We start from the raw sequence: 20,723 nt of genomic DNA on the forward strand, positions 1-20,723 counted from the left end.
GGCCATGCTGGGGCTTGGTCTGGGATGTTTTTCTTGTTGTTGAGGTCTGAATCCGACCCAGAAGAGCCCATCCCTGCCCAAAGGAGCGTGAAATCCACCCGGGGAGCAAGACTCGCTGCAAGGAGCCAGGCACGGGGTGTCCCAGCCCCGTGGCGATGCACAGCCCAGGGCCACCCACATACCCTGGGTGTCGAGCGCCGCGGTACCTCCCCGGCACCGAACGGCAGCTTTGCCAGGCAGGAAGGGGCACGATCCGACCCCCCCCACCACTCGCACTTGGCTGAGGCTCACGGCGGGCGTGTGCCGGCGTGGTGGTGCTGAGCCATGCGAGGCCTACAAACCCCACTGCCTTTCGTTTCTAGAAATAGCAGAATCATTACAAAGGCCAATTTTAAACTAATTAGAGGTGATTTCTTCCTTTGCTGTCTTCCTGCAGGAGTGGCACATTGTAAAAGAGCGACCTGGGCGCGCAGGGAACGTCCCCTCACGCAGAGCCACCTCCCGTCCCCCGCGTGGGGCTGGCGGGGAGCTGCTGACAGCCCCCAGGCCGCCGAGCAAACCGCTGCTGTGAACCGACCTCCGGAGGCTTCTGCATTCATCTGTGACAAGGAAAATGCCTCTTGCTGTAAGAAGAATTAGAAACGAATGAGAAGAATCCAAAAGGCAAAAACCAAATGTTCAAAACTGCCCAATCTGCCTTTTCAAGCCGCCGCTGTGCTGCAGCCACCCCGGAGGGTCCAACAAGGTTGTGCACATTGCTGCAAATTTCCCAGCTGAGCAAATTACTCAGAAATCAGTGATGGAAAGGAGAGATTTTTCATGTTCCAATATAATTTTGCCACAAACCTCTGATAAATGAGTAAGTTTGGAAGGTTGAGGCTGAAAAAAGAGCTTTTTGTGAGCGCAGAGAGATGGGGAGGCTGGAAGGTCTCGGGTGAGGAGCCCCCAGCTGTGGGACTCTGCACCACACTGCACCCACAGACCTGCTCTTGCTGCGGGGAAGGAAAGACAAGAAGAGGCTTGTGTCAAAGAAGCAAATATTTTATTGTGTAAAAACCAAGCAGACATCCGACTACAGCCTCCCATTGCCACACGCGCCGCAGCGCTGCCTTGCACGCCACTGGGATGTGCCCAAGGGGCAGGAGCTGTGAAACCACGTACAGATCTGTCTTCAAGTATCTACGGAATTATAAAAGCTTCAGAGAAAGTGTCAGCCCCTGGAAACTGAAAAAATAAAAGCGTATAAAGAGAGATTTCTGGAACGTGCAGCTCGGTTTGGCTGACCCGCCAGCTCCGCTGTTGCTGGGTGTCACACCGAGACCCAAAAGCATCCTTTGGCCACTCAGCTGATTTCTGAGCAGCACTACGTGGGATGAGGGATCTGGGCTGCGCCTTCTGGCTTCAAAAGGTTTGGTGTTCCTGAAGCTCTTTTGCAGCGTGGCCTTCCCCCGGGCAGCGTGGCTTGTTACGAGGCATCTGTGGCAGCCGCTGGGTTTTAATTACAGCACCAACTCCCGAGTCAAACGACTGCAGGAGAACAAGGAAGTCCCTCGTCCCCGCGGCTGGCCCTGAGCAAAGCTGCGGTGGTGGGAAACAGGGCAGGAGCATAAAGACACCACGGTATGTTTAAAAACAGAAGAAGTCTCATCATCTGTAAAACCATCCCATGACTTTTGGGGAGCCGCTTTCAGTCTCCGTTTAAACACCGCGTCTCCGATGGCGTGGAGGAGCGGGGAAGCAGATTGCCCGGCCGCGGCTCCTGGCTCGGTGAAGCGCGGAGGCCAGGCGCTGCACTTCATTGAAACAAAGTCTGGAGAAAGCGGGACGTTTCATTATGCAAATTGTGCTTCCTGGAAAGAAATGTTTTATTAACACGCGCTCCCTTCTTGTGTTGGCTTAGTCAATTTGGTCACAGCTTGACATCCAATAAGTTAGTCTAAAGGCAATGGTTTTACAAAATGTTTTTTCTAATCTATTTTAAACACTTAATTACAGTTGCGGCGCATTCATTAGGGACTTTGCTTTCAAACCTGGATTGCAGTAATAAATCCTAATTCTCCAAGTGTCGGTTGCAATACAGCCATTGGCTCCAAGCGGGTGTCAGAGGCAGTTGCTAACTGGAGGAAGCTCGTCTGACCCGGGCGGGACCCCGCTCCTCTGGAGGGGGTGACCTCCAGCGCCCAGCCAAAGCAAATTCCAAATTAACCAAATGAACTGGGGCAGCTCAGCGGGGCTCGGGGGGGGGATGCGCCTGCGTGGTAGGAGCTGGGGAACACTATTTTCAGGAAACTAGGAGGCCGGGGAATGCAGTGGACTCGGAGCGGGTGGTGTGGCCGGCTCTGGGGCTGTCCCCGGCACCGTCCCCATTGCCCACCCCCCTGCAGCTCCAAAGGGGGCAAGGAGAGGGCAAGGGGGGGCTGGTCCCCAGTGCTGCACACCCCGTGGGGCAGCCCTGGCACCGTCCCGGCTGCCGCAGGGTGGGGAGCACAGCTGGGCATCGGGCCTGAAGCCAGGCCAGTGCCTCCCCTCCCCTGGGCTGCCCTGTGTGACAGGGGGGAGCGCAGGGAGCCCCGCTGGCCCCAGACACCCCGTCCCCACGCACCCCACGGCATCGGTGCGGGCAGCACGTGGGCTGGAGGGGCAGCGGCTCAGGGCCAGAGCCGCAAACCTGCCACCGCTGCTCTGAGCCAGCCGCTGGTCAGCCGAGCTTGGTTACCTTAATCTTTTCCCAGATATTTCCTCATGATGCTGTTGACATCGTCTTCCTTCCCTTCTGCCTCTGCCCGGTGGCTTGCCCCGGTGCCCTGGGTGCCAGCTTTGCCGCTGCACCCCTCCCCGTCCCCTCTCTGGGGCTGCGGCCGGCGCTTGATGCTGTCAGCGCTCCGGGAGGAGACGAGCGAGCCAGAGGATGAGGAGGAGTCGGAGAGGTCCCCAGGGTCCTCCCGGGGGACTGGGCTGTGCTTGGCCTTCGTCTCGGAGGACGCTGAGCTGCCCGCTATGGCCTCATCCTCGAAGCGGACGGTGAGGGGCCGGTGGCCGTCCCTTCTGTCCCTCCCGGGCTTGGCCAGGCTGCTGGTGGAGCGGGATTTGCGAATGGCCGGGAGGAAGTCGTCAAAGTCGACGTTGGTTCTCCTCTCATAGTTGAGGGTGGGTATTCGCCAGCTGAAGGGATCGTTCCCCTTCCCCTCACTGGATGCCGAGCTCAGGAGCCCCCCGGAGCCCATTCCCACCTCCACATCTTCCATCGATGGCTCCAAGTAGCTTCTCCAGGAGCTCGTTCGCGGCGTGCCCAGCACCTCCATCCCCACAGCCGGGGAGCTCGGCCGGCGGCTGGAGCCGTCGAAGCTTTGCAGGAGGGAGTCATAGGAGCCGAACTTTGATGCTCTTTTCAGCACTGGAGAGCGTGCCGGCTCTGAGGCCATGCTCCGCAGGCTGGAGGAGCGCACGAGGCTGGCACCTGCTCCTTCACCTTCCCCTGCCTGATTCCCATCCAGCTTCCCCAGGGAATCCTCCGCCGCCGGGAAAGCCCGGCAGCGCCGCAGGGCTGCGGCACCGGTGGTGCGGTAAATGGGGAGGGGAGAGTCATCACCCAGCACCGGGTGCCCTTGCTCCCGCTCCACTGCCCGCTGCCGCCGCAGCTCCTCCACGTACTCAGAGAGGGCGGCCGACGAGCTGGGCACCGGCCCTGCGGCCGGAGAGAGCCCCCTCCTCCTCGGCACCCGTGGAGACAGCGGGCTGGGGAACCTCCTGTCCGGGGCGGGGGAGCCCCCGCGCCGCAGCACCGACGGGGACGTCTCTCCTATCCTATCCACAGGCTTTTTTGGGCTCTCCAGCTCCTCTTCGTCTGCTGGAGATTTTCCAAATTCCCATCTTCTAGCACCGAGCAAGGGACTGGGCATCCTCCCCAGATCCGCAGCATCGACGGACCTGGCAGCACTCCGGGAAGAAGCCGGCCGGCTCGGTGCTGGTTCCTTGGTGTCTCTGCTCACCCTAAACAAGAGATATCGGCGTTAGTTTAAGCTGCAGGATTTCCAGTGACCGTAATGCCGTTCAGCAAGGACAAGGCTGAGCAGTGAAAAGCTGGTATTGGCATGGCAGTCTCAGAATAAACTGCTGCTGCTGCACCGAGCACTTGGGCAGTGCCCAAAGATTTTATCCTAAATAACTCCAGCTCAGCCAACCTGGCTAAATCCTTGGTGTAGGGTGTGTGGTGCTTTGGCTCTGCTGAACCAACACGTACCTCCAAATGTCCTTTTTTTTTTTTTTTTTCTCTTGGCAGATTACAGCACTATGTAGAATTTACTTTACTTCTGTCAAAGCCAAAGATAATTCACTAAAATTTTATGAAACCAGCTCGCAGAGACCCCCGAATGCACCTTGACATCATTGTGGGGCATGTTTCACCCAGGCTGCTGCTAGGGAGGGAAAACCGTTGTGAACTGCAAGAAGTAAACAACACCCGTGGGGATGGGACCTGACCCTGCAAACAAGGGTGACGCCGGGACCGTGTGGGCTCCACTGCTCGCCAAAGAGGAGCCACAGGGGTCACTGTCCCCACCACACCCCGTCCCCAGGACCCGCAGCCCCCGCCCGGCAGTCTGCAGGGCTGGTGTAGCCAGAACACGGTGCCAGATTTGGAACAGCATCAGCTCAGCGTGTGACTCCTGCTACCGGGATCGCAGCTTGTGCAGAGTGCGTATGTGGAGCAGCAGAAAGGGCAATAACAGGAATAATAATAATTATTATTATAATATGGCACGGCCCTCAGTGCTGAGAGCAGAGCAGCACTCCGCGGGTCTGTGGCTGGGGCCGGCGCATGGTGCCAGCCTGCCAAGAGCTGATGCCCAGGAGGAGCCTTGCCCGCCAGCTGGTTTCCCTGATTTAACTCCTGCTCCTCTCCCTGGGGCCGCAAGAGCTGCTCTGGCACCGCTGCGGTGCCACCGCTCCCGCCCCTGCTCCGGCCCCTTGCTGAGCGGGATGGGGACACGGTGGCAGTGTGGCAGGAGCAGGGGGTGGTCCTGCCATCCCCCAGGCACTGCCTGTCCCTCCCCAGTGGTGCTGAGCACCCGCTCTGCCAGGGCCGGAGCTTGGCAGCATCACCCCGGGCACCGCGGGATGCCGATGCGGCGCCTGTTCTGCGCCGAAGCCCCTCTCAGGTGGCTGGACCTGGGCACGTGAGGGCTGCAGAAAGGGCTCCTCTGCGCCAAGCCCGTCCCCTTCCTTGCGGCTGATGCACGGAGATGGGGAGGGGCTGCAGCCAGCGGTGGGCTCGGTGTCGCTGGTGACACTGAGCCCCCCGAAGTGACACTTTACATCCCCCCCCAAGTGCCTATGTTGGCTTGAAGGGCCCAAAAAACTGTATTTTGTGCCCGTCCTGCTGTAGGGGAAGGCAAAGGGCCTCCTTGCCAGCACAGGGCTGAAACAAAGCAGAGCTCTGCAGAGCTGCGCCGCGTCGCTCCTCGGCACATCGCTGCGCATCACCAATAGCCAGTTACTATCTATAGGCTGCTGGCGCGCAGCCGCTCGCCGATGAGACGGGGAGCGTAGGAGCCTGCGGGCCACGCGCTCTGGCAAAGGCCGTGCCCAGCGCTGGCAGCTGCCGGCACCGCCGGCGGATTGTCCCCACTCGCAGATACCCCCGGCACTGCTCAGCCGCGGGGGACCTGGATCCGGCCTTAACGAGGGGGCTGCCGGGGCGTGAGTTTGTCTGAGGAAGAAAGGAGGAGGGGAAAAGAGAGCGAAGGGTAGAGTAAAGCAGCAGACCGTAGATATAAATACATCCCTGGGAGACCCGCAGGTGCTGAGGTGCGGGAGCGGTGGTCAAGTTTGACATCGCCAGTAATGAGGCATCCTGCCCCGGGAATGCTGGCGTTGCCATGGGAACGGGCTGAGCACCGCGCGGGACCCGTTCGGACCAGGCTCTGCTGACCCGTGAAACAATTTACATGCCGAGAGGGGTTGAAGGCGAACTCCCGGCTGGGAAACGCGAGCGACCGCAGAAGTGATGGGGCCACGGAGCAGTTTCGGGTCCCCGGGCCCGCCAGCACTGCCCAGGGCGTGGAGGTGCCCGCCCGGCCCCGGCACTCGCTGCCCTACCATGTGCCCGCAGCCCATCAAACGAGCCGAAACTATTCGATTATTCAATGCAAAATAAATTTAACCGGAGGTTTAATCTCTCCGAAACGCAGCAACGTCCAGGGCTACCCCGCGCCACCGCACCTGACACTGCTGAAGCGTCACAGCCGATTAAGAGTCTGAGACACTTCGATAATGCCGGTTTTAGGATCCTAAATTGCGTCTTGCCTAAGTAGCTGGTGTAATCCTTCCGTAAGAATTTGTAGGGAAATTGCTCCAATCACTCTCTATGTTTCTGAGTAATATTGTAAACTGACTGCTGCATGACCAGCTTTCATAAATTAAACAGCCAGCTTCAGTACTTTTCTTTGTTTTTTAAGACTGAGATAAAAGTGAGCTGGAGAGGTAAGAAGCACTAATGGTCTGTGAACACGGACAGTTTACACGCCACTATTTATTGTCCTGTTCAGCATGACGGACAGTTACTATTTTTATGAAAATCTTTAGAGCCTGAAATGGAGTGAAAGCTCCAAACCCGGGATCGTTCCTCCAGCTCCCACGGTGAGCACGAGGCCCCGCAGCCCCCCGGGCTCCAAGCAGGAGCCGCTGCGTAACGGAGCATCTCCTGCCCCTGCTCTCCCTGCCCTGGTTCCCAGCAGGATTGCTGACACCCAAGACCGCCCCATCCATCCTTGTCTCTCCCACCGGTCACGTTCATTAATCCAGCCGCAGGTGCCAGGGAAAGGGCGGGTTCCCCCAGGGAAGCCGCATCTCTCCGGGCTCAGCTCCTCGCCCGTGGCCAGCGCGTGCGGTGTCGGTGCCGCGGCTGCACTGAAATCACCCCCCCCGTTTCAACTCATTGCTTCCTGCAAAAGGAGCCGGAGGACCACAGGGTAATTCCTCCCATGCAGCTGGTGGAACAAGCCCAGAGGCCGGAGCTGGTGCTGCTGTGGCCAGAGAGCCCGAGCTGCCGTCCCCTGTCACCGGTCAAGCTGTGCCACCGCGGCTGCACCCCCCGACTCTACCAGCGCCCCGTCCTCATCCTTCGTTCCTCTAACGCTACCCTGATGGCTACCAAAAACCCACCCCAAAATCACAGAATCCCAGACTGGTTTGGGTTGGGAGGGCCCTTAAAGCCCATCCAGTGCCACCCCCTGCCCCGGGCAGGGCCACCTTCCACCAGCCCAGGTTGCCCAAAGCCCCGTCCAACCTGGCCTTGAGCCCTTCCAGGGAGGGGGCAGCCACAGCTTCTCTGGGCAACCTGTGCCAGGGCCTCACCCCCCTCACAGGGGAGGATTTCTGCCTCAGATCTCACCTAAATCTCCCCTCTGTCAGTTTAAACCCGTTCCCCCTCGTCCTATCCCCACACTCCCTGAGTGTAGTGGCTAATCACGGCTACTCCTCTCTTGCCCACACTCCAGCCTCCTCACAAGGCAGGGCTCAAGCGAGACGCTCCCATCCCATCCTGCAGCATCCTCTGCTCATCCATAGATCCCCGGCTAAGGGCTGCTCCGTAACTCCCAGGGCTTGGAATAGCCCCCGGCAGCCCCGGGGCTGGGTGATGCCGTGGAGGCAGGGCCACGAGCGGGCAGCAGCCGCCGAGCAAAACTCAGCTGCTTGCCTCCGCGTCAGAGGAGAGGATTTTCCACCAGCCAAAGGCAAACGCAGGGCCCGATGCAGAACTCGGAAGGCATCTCTGTGAGCCAAACGGAGTTCTGCAATATGCCATTCACACCAAAGCAAATGACATACAACAATAATTAGCGAAGATTACATAGCAATTAACATGATTAGAATTATGCTCGTTGAAATAATTTATACAATAAAATCCACACATGCACCGCAACACATGACCAGGGATGAAAGTGTGGCTCGGATGCTTTTCCTGGTAACTCACAAATAAAGCCAAGACAACTCACTCCATTTCAGGGAGAGAAAAGAGACTGGCCTAATTTCTGTCAGAAGAGGATTTTCTTGTCATGCCGTCATCCCCAGAAGAGCTCCCAGTTTCCCATATAATGATTTGCTTTTGACACCAGAGTGTTTAAAAATAAATGTGTCAGATCCCCACCAGCCTTGGGACCCGGGCTCCTGATTTCGTGAACCGAAGCAGAAGGGGAAAGGGTGCCGGGGCGACGCCAGGGCTGCGGGCGCCGCAGAGCCCAGAGGCAGGGCCTTGTGCTGCACGTCGGATCCCTGCCTGCACCCCAGGATCGGGCCCTCCGCCACAACGCAACCCCGACCTGCCTGGCCAGGGGCAGAATAAACACGTAAAGTTTTGAATTGGCTTCCTAAGAAAAAAACCTGACAGTCTATGCCAACTCTGCAACATGCTGTATTTATTGAGGCTTAGCCCTGCTGGCCAGCGTTTTGTACAGGCATTTAAATAGCAAAGAATTAAAGAAAACGTTAATCAAATCTCTCATTCCTGTGCACTGCACTGACGATAACAGCCTTCTATGCTTTCCTCTGGCTTTTGGCAGCTGTTTGTTCAGCAAATATCCCATATGTAGTGCTGAGAAGCGAATGCTAGGAAGATTCATTTTTCATTACTGGGTGCTTGTGTAAGACAAAGGAATCTTAATAAGGAAGAGCTCGTTTCGCTGATCTCATTTTTATTACCTTACCAGTCTCATCGTCTGTTTGTTTGCATTTCATACAGCCTCCATCTTAGATTAGCTGAAGCCAACCACAGCTACGACACCAGGATTTGCAATTCTCCTCCTCATGACCCCCAGGACGGAGGCAGATTTTGTCACACTATTTCCAGGTCTAGCTACAAATTGCCTCTCCCAACGGCCATGGTCACTCCAGCCTACATACATGCCCTTTTATCATCAATCCAGTGTATTTCAGCTCAGAAATCTGGTATCAGCCATAAATCCTGATTTGCTGCCATTCGCTCACAGAGTTGGGTCCTTTGGCCCAAAGACTCCTAAGTGGTACTTAGGAATTACTTTACTGAGGGGTGCCGGGGTGGGGTGAGGGGTCCCAATGAACTCAGCTGGCTGCTCTCAGGGCTCCCACACCCCTGCAGGTCTCAGCCCTGCCCCGCTGCTCTTAAACTCTGCCTCGTACCAGCAATGCTCTGCTTCAGACTGCTCCAGCACACCCGAGGCGTCCGTTGCCAGGGGACTCGCTCCTCAGAAAATTAATTCTGGCAATAGTTATTTCACTGTACGAAGCAGGTGAATGCAGCGGGGACGCATCTTGCCAGAATTGGAGTGGGGAGCTTAATACTAACGTCTGCAATGAAACGGCAGTCTGCAAAACCCGTCAAACTCCATCAGCACGGAGCATCCGTCTACAGACCTGCACACGACCAGGTGCTGCAGCGAGATGTGCCGAGCGCCCTGTCCTGTTCCGGAGAAAATGGGGGGAAAAGCCAGGAAAATAGCGATGCATGTCCTGGAACATCACCCCTGGGAATGCAGCGCGGTGGGGAAGGCCCTGAGCCAGGGGCTGCAGGCAGGGGAACCGCCAGCCCTGACTCGAGCTGGTTGGGACCGCCGCGCCCCCGGCAGCCCCACACGCTGCTCCCTGTCACGGAGCTGCTGTTCCGCAGATCTCACACCCAAACCAGACAAACCACCTTCCCGAGGGGGGGACGATGCTCTCTGGAGCCGCTTTGGCTTCGCACTGCTCCAGCCCCAACACTCAAAGCTCCATGTGGGGTCCCTCTCGGCTCCCCCAAGCCTCCGAGGAGACCCGACGCCCTTCCCTGTGCCCACCCCCCCGCTTCTGAGGTGCAGCCACCAGACCCTGATTTACAGAGGCAACCTGTGCGACTGCTGCCCACGAAACACAAAGCACCGGTTTCTCTGCGACCCCGAGGTGCCGGGGATGGCTGCAAACCTGCGGGGGGATGTCTCTGGGCTGGAGGGTCCCTCCGACGGGCACCTGGGCGAGGCAGCCCTGATCCAGGCTGGGTGCTCGGCCCCCCCCCCATGCGCCGGGCAGCCCTGCCACCAAGCACCCCGGGGTGGCTCCGCGAGAGCCGGGCCGAGGTGTTTTGCCCATGTGAGTGCTTGGGCCACTCTCCAACTCCCTCACAGCCCATTAGCATTACCGTCAAACATTAACATATTTTATATTAGAACTGTATAAATGCATACTGTTTCCTCAGCAGCGAAAGGCGAGCATATGGCATACAAATCCTCAAATAGGCTGCATCGCCTCTTTAAATTATCTCTAGAGAATACATCAAGGGATATTATACTGCTTGAAGCATGTTTTTGATGTAGCGACTTTCATCTAGTCTTTCACTGAGCCTGGTGTGGCAGCGAGTACCTTCCTTGATTTGATGCTTTGACCTTAAATACCACAGCCCCCCCCCCCGAGCTCCTTTCTGCATGTCCTGGGAGGTGCCCAGACGAAGTGCCCACTGTCCCTGGACCAGCATCCACAGCCCCCCCCCACCCCGATGAGCCGCGGGGGCCCCCCTGTCCCCGAGCAGCTGCGGGCACAGCAGCGGTGCCCCCGCGGTGCCGTGGGATCCATCACCCGTAAAGGGTGATTTTATTTTTGTCCATGGGGAAATAAAAGCCAGGGAAAGCACGTGGGAGCCCCTGAGGGTACACAGTGGGTTGGGGTGCTCAGCTCTGCTGGGGGAGTTATGGGGTGCACCCTCCGCGTGCGTCCCCCCGTTCGAGGGGCCGCAGGGTCTGCCCCGACGGGGCGGGGTGCCCACGGCCACCTCTCTGCGCCTGAACGCTGGGAAACCAGCCCTGCCTGCAGCCTGCTCCTGCCTCTCTTGCTTTATTTAAAAAAAAATAAAATACAGGCAGGTTTAAAACACCTTTGTGATGGCTTGCTGCTGCAAATATTTTTCTACCCTCCGTGCATCTGCAAACTGGCACCAAGCACCTGTGGTTCCCCCGGAGCAAAGCCGCAGCGGGCGCCCGTGCCGGGGGTCCCTTACCTGGGGCTCTGGGTGCTGCGGCTCCCCACGGACTGCATCGAGAGGCTCCCGGCCACGCTGGTGCCCCCCGGGGAAGACCAGCCCACGGACGATCCCGGCCAGGACTTGATGCTCTCTGCAGGCTCCAGACTGAGCGTGGAGCCGACGCTGGAGCAGGCGTCCCTGTGGGGGGAGATCAGACCCCGTCAGCTCTGCAAGCGCAGGCAGGAGGGCGGGTGGCACCAGGGACGCGTGTGAGGGCGAGGCCGGGCACAGAGCGGAGGCTCCTGCACAGCCCCAGCAACGGCGTTTTTGTGGCACTGGCACAGATGGGATAAAACAAAACAAACCTTTCCAGGCAACCTGGTCCTTGTGCCATTGCTGCTGCCATTAACTCTTTCCCTCATGGTTTTAGAGGTGCCCTGCAGCCTGTAGGCAGTGGGCAGGAAAACCCCACTGCTGCCTGCAGTGCCCAGGAGCAGAGCTGCAGTGACAGAGGCAGTGTGACCCCGGGTACCCCAGTGTGTCCTACGCACCCCTGGGCTCCCCCACGGCCGGAGCTACCCCTGCCCACCCGCCAGCACCCCCAAGACCAGCTGTAGCAGATGAAATCCTTTAGGATCTGAGTTTTCCTTCAAAGCCACGGATCAACTTCGTCATCTCAAGGTGAGAGCACCCCGCGGGTTTAACAGAGCCCGAAGGGAAAGCGAGCGGGCGGCTGGTGGTCTGTCACCCATCGCACAAACCCGGCGCAGGCTGCGAGGGGCGAGAAGAGGGGCTCGGTCAGGCACGGCATCGCCGGTGGCTCCCAACAGCCTCCCCATGGCCACCGTGCCGTCCCAGCCTGGCGGGACGGCAAACCGCAACGCAGAGCATCTCCGGCGAAGGGCAGGGAGCAAACAGAGCGCTTCTCCTGCAGGCACCGCCGCGGAGAGCCCTGCCGGGAAACACTTCTCACCTCCCCTAAAGCGTCAATCGTATTGGAAATCACTTTTGTTTTACGAAGGAGAGAATTTCTGAGCTCCCGGTTTCCATCTCACCTTTGCCTGGTTTAATCACTGCATAAAGAAAATCTCTTCTCACAGCACAGTGACAAGCACATCTCTGCTTTTTTTTTTTTTTTTTTAATACATTTATCCATTTTGTCTCCATTTGTCACGATGCCCCTTTAGCAGTGTAGCAGAGGGGAAAATTGAAGAGCTGTAGAAATAACACCTGAAAAATTCACTGGAACTTTTTCTTTTTTCCTAGTAACCAGCCCGCCCTGCTGCACTGGTCCCTGGGGCTGCCCAGCTCCTGGGGGGGATCAAAGGGCAGGATTTTCCAGCAGCACGACACGCTGCCAGGGATGGAACTTGCCCCGCGAAGGGGGCTATTGCCATCCTTTTTGCTTACATTAAGCTGGGCCATGCAGAATGATTCTAAGAGTGATGCTTTTTTAATTAAACCTTCCATTAATATGAAGTTCCTTGTCCATAAACATGAGCTGCTGCAGCGAAAATGCGCGAGGACAGAGCCGTGCGGCCGCAGCCACCCTGGCATCGCCCTTGTGCAGCGCAGTGTCCTTCCTCACCCCAAAGCATCCGAGCCTGCCCCCCTGCAGCCCCCCCAGCCCCTCGCCTCACCTCTCAGCATCGCTCTCGTCGCTGGACCGCAGCTCTTCCAGGGCCACCTGCAGATCGGCGATGCGCCGGATGGAGGTGCCCAGGTCAGCCTGCAGGACCTGCCGCACCGCTGCCAGCTCCGCCAGCTGCTGCTCCTGCGAGGACGGCACTGGGTCAGAGCCCGCACCCCGACACGGCACCCGCACCCCGACATGGCACCCGCACCTCGAACTGTGGAGCAGGTGAGCAAGGCGTCTGCTGAACCCCCCCCCAACCCACCCAGGGCTCCCCGTGCCCTGCCAGGGCTTGCGAGCAGCTGTGCCCTGCCACACATGCACTGGCTCGTAAAACCCAAACCTCACCTTCCAGGAGAAAAGGAGCAAACGAAGCTGAACAGCTCCATGACCGGCACCCACCCCCCCAGTGGAAAAAGGCTCAGAGGAGATGAGCCAAAAATCCCGAGCACCGGGCGGCCACCAGGAATTCCTGTGTGGAAACGGAACTTAACCCCATGGAGGTTAACCCCTAAACCTTGGGTTTAGGCACAGGGCTGTGCCAGGGCAGCGTCAGCGTGTACAAACAGCCATCCCAGAGATCATTAGTGGAGAGCAATATCTTCCTGAGCCAGCCAGACCGGTGTGAGGGAAGCGTATACATGGCTCAGCCCAACATAGAATGTAAAACCTGGGCAAATAATAAAACAAAGTTTGAAGAGAGCAGTGGGCCACTCACAGGTCCCTTCCTGCAGCGGGGGACACCCAGCACTGCGGCGGTGAGCGTGGAGGGACCGGGGACAGGCACCACGTCGGTGTAGCGACGCGGGTGTAAGTGGCAGCTGCTGTACCGTGCCCGCGCTGTGATTTCAGCGCATCACCGTATCGCTCTGCCGAGTCAAAACCTGACGTCGATAGAGCAAACGAGCAGATCTGATACTAAACCTTAACCCCCGGCCCCGCGCTGTGTGGAGGGTGTAAAAGCACCCGGTGTGAGCGCAGCATGTCCCTGCCGGGGTGGAGCGGGGCACAGAGCGTGGGGCTGTTCCTCCGCTCACACCTACCACGCACCTGCTTGGAAACAAAGAAAGGCTTTTTCAGAAACGCTGCAGCTGATAAGGAAACCCGGAAACTCGAGGCATAATTTAAACTACAGGGACAAAAAGCCGGATGAGTGGCACAGCCTGGATGGCTCCGTGGACCCGGCCTCGCCCGCGCCACGCACCAAGGGCACTGACCCAGCGCTGCCTGCTGAGCCCAGCGGATTCTGAGTCCTTTCGGCCCGGGAGGGAATCTTTGTGCCGTTTCCTAAACCATCACACGGCAGAGAGAGAAGGCGAGTGAGCGCGAGCTGCAAATTCACTGTGATTGAAGCTGCCAGCTGTAAAATTGCCATCTCGGTGGTGACAAGGTGAGAGATGATTTGCGGCGCGGGCTGCGACAGGCCGCGGCACAGGAGCCGGCAGCCTGTCAGAGTAAATAATGAAAGCCCTGGGATCACTGGGTGCGCGGGCCCGAGGGGAAGAACATTTCAGTTCATAAAAACACGCTAAGATACATCCCAGTTTGGGTTGCACAGCATCACGATTGCTTCTGGAAATGCGCTGGGATGGGTAAAAAACCTGAACGCAGCCAAGAAGCTTTTTGAAACTCTGCGCTTCCAAGTCCTTCCCTTCCCTCCTGGCTTGGGTAGAAGATGGAGAGGACCCGTTTCGGTGTGGAAACTCCTCTGGGTCGCGTGGGGATGGCCCCACTGCCCAGGCAACAGTGATGCTCCCCATGCCGGGGTCGGGCCCGTGAGCAGCTGGCAGCTCAGGAGGGGGCACGTGGTGAAACGCTGACCCCCAAGAGGAGAAAAGCCCCACGGGAGAAAACCCAAAGCTCCGGCTGGCCACGTGCCTGTATTCAGCAATTTGCAACTGTAAGACCAGGCAGTAAAACAACAGCTAGATAAAAAGCTCAGCCCTTCAAACAGGCTGATAAGAGTCTCTATTGAACTAGTTCCTCAGCTCCAGGATACGGCACAAATTAAATATAGTTCAGTGGCTGCGTTTAATTCCTTCCCCCATTCTGCTATTATTAACCTGACAGTGACTGGCAGGGAGGCAGCCAGGCACACAGCAGCACGCACCCCTCCTGGCACCCCAGCCCCACTTTCTCTGGCCACTGACAAACAAAATCCCCCAGGCACAGCTACGAGAGCAGCAAACAGTGTGTTCCCCCAGCTGGGGGGGTCCCCCCAACCCTGCTGCCTCCTGCATGACAGCCCTGGGCCCATCGGAAGCCAAGGGACCACCACGGGGCTGATGCTGCTGAGCTGGGGCTCAGCCTGGCTCCCCTCAGGGACACCCCGGTCCCTGTGCACCCACGGTCTGTGGCACCCACGCTGCACCCCAGAGAGGGGCTGGTGGCTGCGGGAGGGGCTGTGCAGGGCACTGGGGCGACTTTGGGGACTGCACGGCTGTGGGTGACCTTGGGGTCCCCTTCCCACCTGAGCGGCAATTTGAATGTAAACCTGTTTGTTAATGAGAGCAGACGCTGCCCAGGCACAGCGATGATGCCCAAGCAGAGGCACCGTCACCACGGCCCTGGGTTCCCGGGCTGAGGGACGGTGGAGGAAAGCGCCGGGCACATTCAGAGACTAACGCGGGGCTGCGCGCGCTCGCTCCCTGCCCAGAGACTCGCACGAGCCGACGCAGAAAGTGAATTTTAGCTCTCGGGGCTCAGGTGTTACTATAAAGTGAATTCTGGCAATATAGATCTGCAGCAAGAAAACGTGGGGAAGGGAAACGGTACCGTGGGATTTCTGTGCCATGCCTTGCAGCTTGGGCTCAGCACATCCGCAGCTCCCGAGGATGCTGCAGCCAGCGAGGAGGAGGACGAGGAGGACGAGGAGGACGAGGAGGAGGAGGAGGACGAGGAGGAGGAGGAGGATGAGGAGGAGGAGTCGTCACAGCCAGGCCAGGGGCAGAGCGAGGGAAGTGCCCAGAGTAAATGCACTGCTCAGCATTTTGGGCTCAAATCAGTGCAAAATAGAAAGGCTCGTGCTTACGGAGCTGCTCGCCACAGGCTGCTCGCCCCACGTCCCGCCCATCCCAGCGCTCGATCCTGGATCTCACGAGGAGGCAATTTATGTTTTACTCCATACCGTACAACTGTCTCAAGGAAGGGAATAATTATGTCAATATAATGAAATTTCAAACACACAAAAAAATCTTCGTAATATAAACTGACAAGAACGGCCCCAGCGTCAGGCCACTGTTATCCCAGGGAGCTGTGAGACACCTCTGACACCCGTCGTTTCAATCTAAATGTAAATGTGAGAAGCATTTCCCTTTTAATACAGTCACTGGTCTGAGCATTTACATCCTGGCTCGGGATGAACTGCCGAGCATTGCTGGCTTTTTATTTCCTCTGAACAGAAAACAGGGGGAAAAAAAAAGGGACAGAATATTGAGAAAACTCCTACCCCGCCTGCTCACGTGGTCTGCTGGAGATGGGGAGCGGGCGAGCGGTGGGGCCCCTGCGGCCGTGCCCGCTCCCCATCCCACCGCACCCCGGGGATGAGCCCGTCCCCCCCCACCCTGGGGAGCCCCGAGGAGGCACCACGGCACCCCCCAGCCCCAGCACAGCCCCACCCGAGCACAGCAGAACCTGATCCCCCAGTTCCCGGGTTCCCCTCAGGCTGTGGCTCGGTGGCCACGGCTGGAACCAGCCGGCCGCTGCCCTTCGCCACGTGTGACGACGCCGGACGAGGGGCTGCCGGGAGCGGCGGGGCCTGCTGGGGGGAAAGGTGACTGGCACATCATCCTGCCTGTGTTATTTATCCTTAATGATCCGTTATCGGAGCCCCCAAGCTCCGGCTGGCGCTGGGGATGGGGAACCCAGACGGCTGCTGGGGCGGGGCGGGGGGCAGCAATCAGAGGAGCTGTGCTGATGAACGGGGCTCATAAAGCAACATCTGCCAGGGGAATCGGCTCTTTCTACCTGATCAGGGAGGGGGCGAAGGCCGGAGCAGCTGCCCTCACGCTGCACAACGCCTGGTGAGGAAGGCAGCAATTTTCCAACCGTCTGTAAGATTCTTTTCTACTGCTACTCTCCAGCCTCCGCAGGGGTAGGATACGCACCGCACCGCAAACCCACCCGCGGGGGGGCTTCAGCCCCAGCCACGCACACACACAGACCTCAGCCGGGCTGCTCGTGCCAGCCCACACACACCAGGAGCAGCGTGGGGGCTGCCCCGTGGGAGCCCAGCGACTCCCCAAAACGTGTCCTGCACACAGGGGGGGGGGAAAGCTGCTTGCTCAGGGACCCCACAGCTGCCAGGCCGGGGCCCAGCTGACTGGGAAGGGTCTGGGTGTGGGACTGAGCTGCCAAACGGCTCCCCCCAGCCCTTGGAACGTGCCCCCCTCCAGCGGAGAAGCACGGCTCGTTGCCTCCTCCCTCGCAAAGCAGCGGGTACCAGACTCGCACGAAGCCCCAGGAGCTGCAGCTCCGGCCACAAACCAGAGACGGTGAAGCTGAACCAACGGTCCTTTGCTTCACACATAGGCTGATTTACCGCTGAAAAGCTCCACTAATTCCTCTCCTGCCTCGCAGCGGTTTGGAGCAGCCCCACCACGTCCATCCTGCCGAGCAGCCCACGCGCTCGCCCGTGGCACTGGGAGCACGGGGAGCGATGGGGACGTGGCCCAGCCCAAAGAAAGGAGCTCCAGCTTCCCAAACTGAGGCTGGGGGCACGGAGATTCCTCTGCCGTTACACCCCGGTTCCCCGCTGGCGCCGGCGGATCTGGCTCCTTCCACCAAACGGGGCAGTCACGCAGAGCAGACACCAGCCTGACCAGCTCAGAAACCCCAGCTGATGTATATTTTATAATCAATAAATAAAATATATGTGCTGCCTGGCTTTGCATACATTTCCAGACTCGATTCCCCCATTCCCAGCGTACCGGCGGACAGATCGCCCCAGCGCACAGCACTCCCCAAACCCGGCAGCACCCTCCATGGCAGGTCAGAAGCATTTATTTAGAAAGCTGAGGTTAACTCCTGCTGACAGGGAGCCTGAATTAAAGGCTCTCTCAAGACAAGGGGGATGAGATCACGCTGGGGGATGCTCAGCACACAGCAAACCCACGCCTCTCGCCCGGGGTGGGGGGGCTGGCAGAAGGACGCTGGGAAGATCCTGACAACACGAGTTACACTGAGAAAAAAAAATATTCCTACTGCAAGTGTCACAGCCCAGTGCTCAGCGGCGGGTCTGGCCTGTCGGGCACCTTTCCCTGCACTTCAGGGGCACCAGCAGGAGCGGAGCGGGGCGAGGGGACACCCCAGCTGGCAGCTCCCTCCCTCCTACCCCTCATCCCCCAGCTCACCACATCCTGGCTTTGCTTCCATTGCTTCTCTGCAAAAGGATTTCCAAACCCTCTTTTTTCTTAAGCGCTTCTTTTTTTTTTTTTTTTCATCTAATTTTGTCTCAGAAGCATTTGAAGGTAAGTTAAAACAGCCAGGCAAAACCAGTAGTGAAATAATTTATGGCACTATAAAGGATGCCAAGGCACCGCAGAGCATCCAGCACCGCGTCCTCGTCGCCGTCTTTTATTTTTGTTTGTGGTTCTGCTGTCACAACATAACCTTTGCAAGCTCCCATCCTCCTGGAGTGAAGTGTAATCTAATTAGTCCAATTTGGGCTGCTTCTATTTGAATAATTTAGCGTGCACCTGCAGTATTAATCAATCATTATTATTTTTAATTAAGTAATTAACTCGCAGGTTTTTCGGAAAGTTTGAAGTGACAAAATTTCTGCTGTTGAAGTCTGGAGTGGGATGGAGCCGAGCGGCTTTTTGGGGTGTGAGCAGCCACAAGTGCTGCTCATTTGCTGCAGAATTTACTTCTTTAATGGCAAACTGCTGTACAGCAGGGCCTCATTAGCACCTATATTTTCACTCCTGGCTCCTCCATCACCCAACATGCCTCTGATGATAATTGTCCTTACACTTTGTCAAAGTCATCAGCTTTTAAAGAAAAGAGCAGCTGGGGAAGGCCCAGGGGCAGGCGGTGCTGGGGCCGGGGGCTGCCAAGGCATCAGAGGGTTTGGGTGGGACCCTGCTGGGAGCTGTAGGTTTGCTTGGGTGGGAGCGTGGCATTCCCGGCTGGAGGCATAAACAGCTCCCACTTCACCTCTCAAGTTCACTGAAAGCGCCAAAAAAATCTTTAAAGCTTGCAAATGAAAAAAAAAAAAATTAAAAAAAAAAAAAAATCCTGGAGATCAGGATGCTGGATTGCGTGGCAGTAACAGGGCTGCATTACAAAGGAGATTTGCCATCACTGGAAGCAGGAAAAAAAAAAAAAAGGGTTATTTACACTGTGACTCTCACATTAAAAAAAAAAACCAACAAAAAAGTGTGAAGAATATCTTCACACCTGTACTTCAGTTTTCAGTAAAAATAGTTAATTATTATGGTGATGAATTTCACAGCTTCATTAAAGAAACCTGGTTTTAAGATAGCGCCTGCGAGCCCCCACCGAGTGCCCAGCTTGGGGGGAGCAGGACACTGGGGGAGACGCAGCGAGTCCCGGGGGCTCCTGCCCGGGGCTCAGTCCCAAAACTCCTGTCCCAGAGCTGCCCACCCAGCCTCTGGCAGGCACTTGCTCTCTCCCATGACATCCCCGCTGTACCGGCAGCGCAGCCGGCAGCCACAGGTACCCCCTTACAGGAACAGGAGCTTCTCTGAGCTCTTTGGTTATCGCTTGGCGCCTGCTGGAAGAATTACTGTCTAAAAGGTGAATTAGTCCATCCTGGTTCGTTAGGGGTTCGTGTCTCCCCTCCGCTGCAGCAAACCCAAGGTAAGGAGGGAGATGCTCTGCCAGAAGCCTTGTGCAAACAGCCTCGTGTCCCAGAATCATCCGGGTTGGAAAAGCCCTTGAAGCTCCTCCAGTCCAACCACAAACCTCACCCTGACCCTTCCCAACCCCACCAGATCCCTCAGCGCTAAAGGCAAGGCAGGGCGCAGGGTCCTCATGCAGCGTCCCTGCCCTGCCCTGTCCCTGCTCGGGGCCTTTAGTGGCGGCTGGGGACACCCAAAGCAGCTGAGACGAGGCCTCTTCCCAACACACCCTTGTCTCCCCAACGGACCCACCTCCACCATCACCTCCTGAGCACCAGAGCCAGCAGCCGTGCCCAGCACCCAGCACCCATCCTGCCCTAACAGCAGCCTCAGGAGGGAAATCCCCGCCGGCGTGACGGCAGCTCAGCGCCCCACACACCCCTGCCCCACGCCTGGTCCCAGCCCCTGCTCCGTCCTTCCCTGCACCCCACCAGGCAGCTTCACGCCGGGACAAGCGCGTGCACATACACGATGAGCAAAGAGACCAGGGCTCGTTTTCCAGCTCCCCAGGACTGACTCTAAGTAGGAAATCCATCTCTCGCCTCTCGCTATGACTCAGTTTCTGCTGTGGCCCGAGGAGACCAGGCGGCTGGGTCTAGCCTGTCAAGCTCTGGGTGTCAGCACAGCAGCTGAGAAATGAGGAGCTGTTGCAGGCTGGGATCCAGATTTTATTGAAAGAGGAGCTACAGCTCCATGGAGGAAATCCAGTACATGCAACCAGAGCAAAGACAGAGACAGCCAGGGCCAAGCACTACCCCCGCCATTAGAAAATATGCCTCCCTTGCTGCGACGGCACCGGGCTTGGAAAGTGATCAAAACCCATTCTTCTTACAAAATTCATAAGGCAGAGCCATCTGCCTGGCAGCCAGCTCTCCAGCTCCCGTCCCTGCTTCTCGCTGGATTTTTCCCTGCTGCCTGTGAACGGCGCGAGGCTGCCTCCCGACTGCCCAAAGCTGGGCGGAAAATGAAGGAGGGATGAAAATAGCGGCAGTGCGGGGAGGGTGGGATGGGATTTTCAAGTGCCTCCACCGCTGATAAATACGAGCTGTGAGAATAAAATACCTTATATGCAGGCACCAGCTCTCAGGACCCCAGGACGCACGGTGGGATTTCTCACCCATCTCTACAATGAGTTTGTCCCTCCAACGCATCGCTGAAACCCTGACGGCGTGTGGCGAGTCCACAGCCGGGCGACTGTTTATTTAAATACATTTTTAAAAAAACCTGTTAGGAGCAGACCATGACTTAAGTAATGTTAAGTGAATAA

General features: G+C 57.7%; 1 protein-coding gene across 1 annotated transcript in view; it reads right to left on the reverse strand.

The window, feature by feature from the left end:
• Positions 1 to 1,026: 1,026 nt before the first annotated feature.
• The window catches only part of MYO18B (myosin XVIIIB), a 70,506-nt gene continuing 50,809 nt past the window's right edge, over positions 1,027 to 20,723 (reverse strand). The window contains exons 40-43 of the mRNA XM_074920919.1: positions 12,601 to 12,734; positions 10,997 to 11,158; positions 2,717 to 3,990; positions 1,027 to 1,850 (exon numbers count right to left, since the gene is read on the reverse strand). Of these exons, the coding sequence (XP_074777020.1) occupies positions 2,718 to 3,990; positions 10,997 to 11,158; positions 12,601 to 12,734 (1,569 nt within the window). The 3' untranslated portion in view covers positions 1,027 to 1,850; position 2,717. The remainder of the gene's footprint in view (positions 1,851 to 2,716; positions 3,991 to 10,996; positions 11,159 to 12,600; positions 12,735 to 20,723) is intronic.

Source organism: Athene noctua, chromosome 17 (assembly GCF_965140245.1).
Source record: "Athene noctua chromosome 17, bAthNoc1.hap1.1, whole genome shotgun sequence".
NCBI lineage: Eukaryota > Metazoa > Chordata > Aves > Strigiformes > Strigidae > Athene > Athene noctua.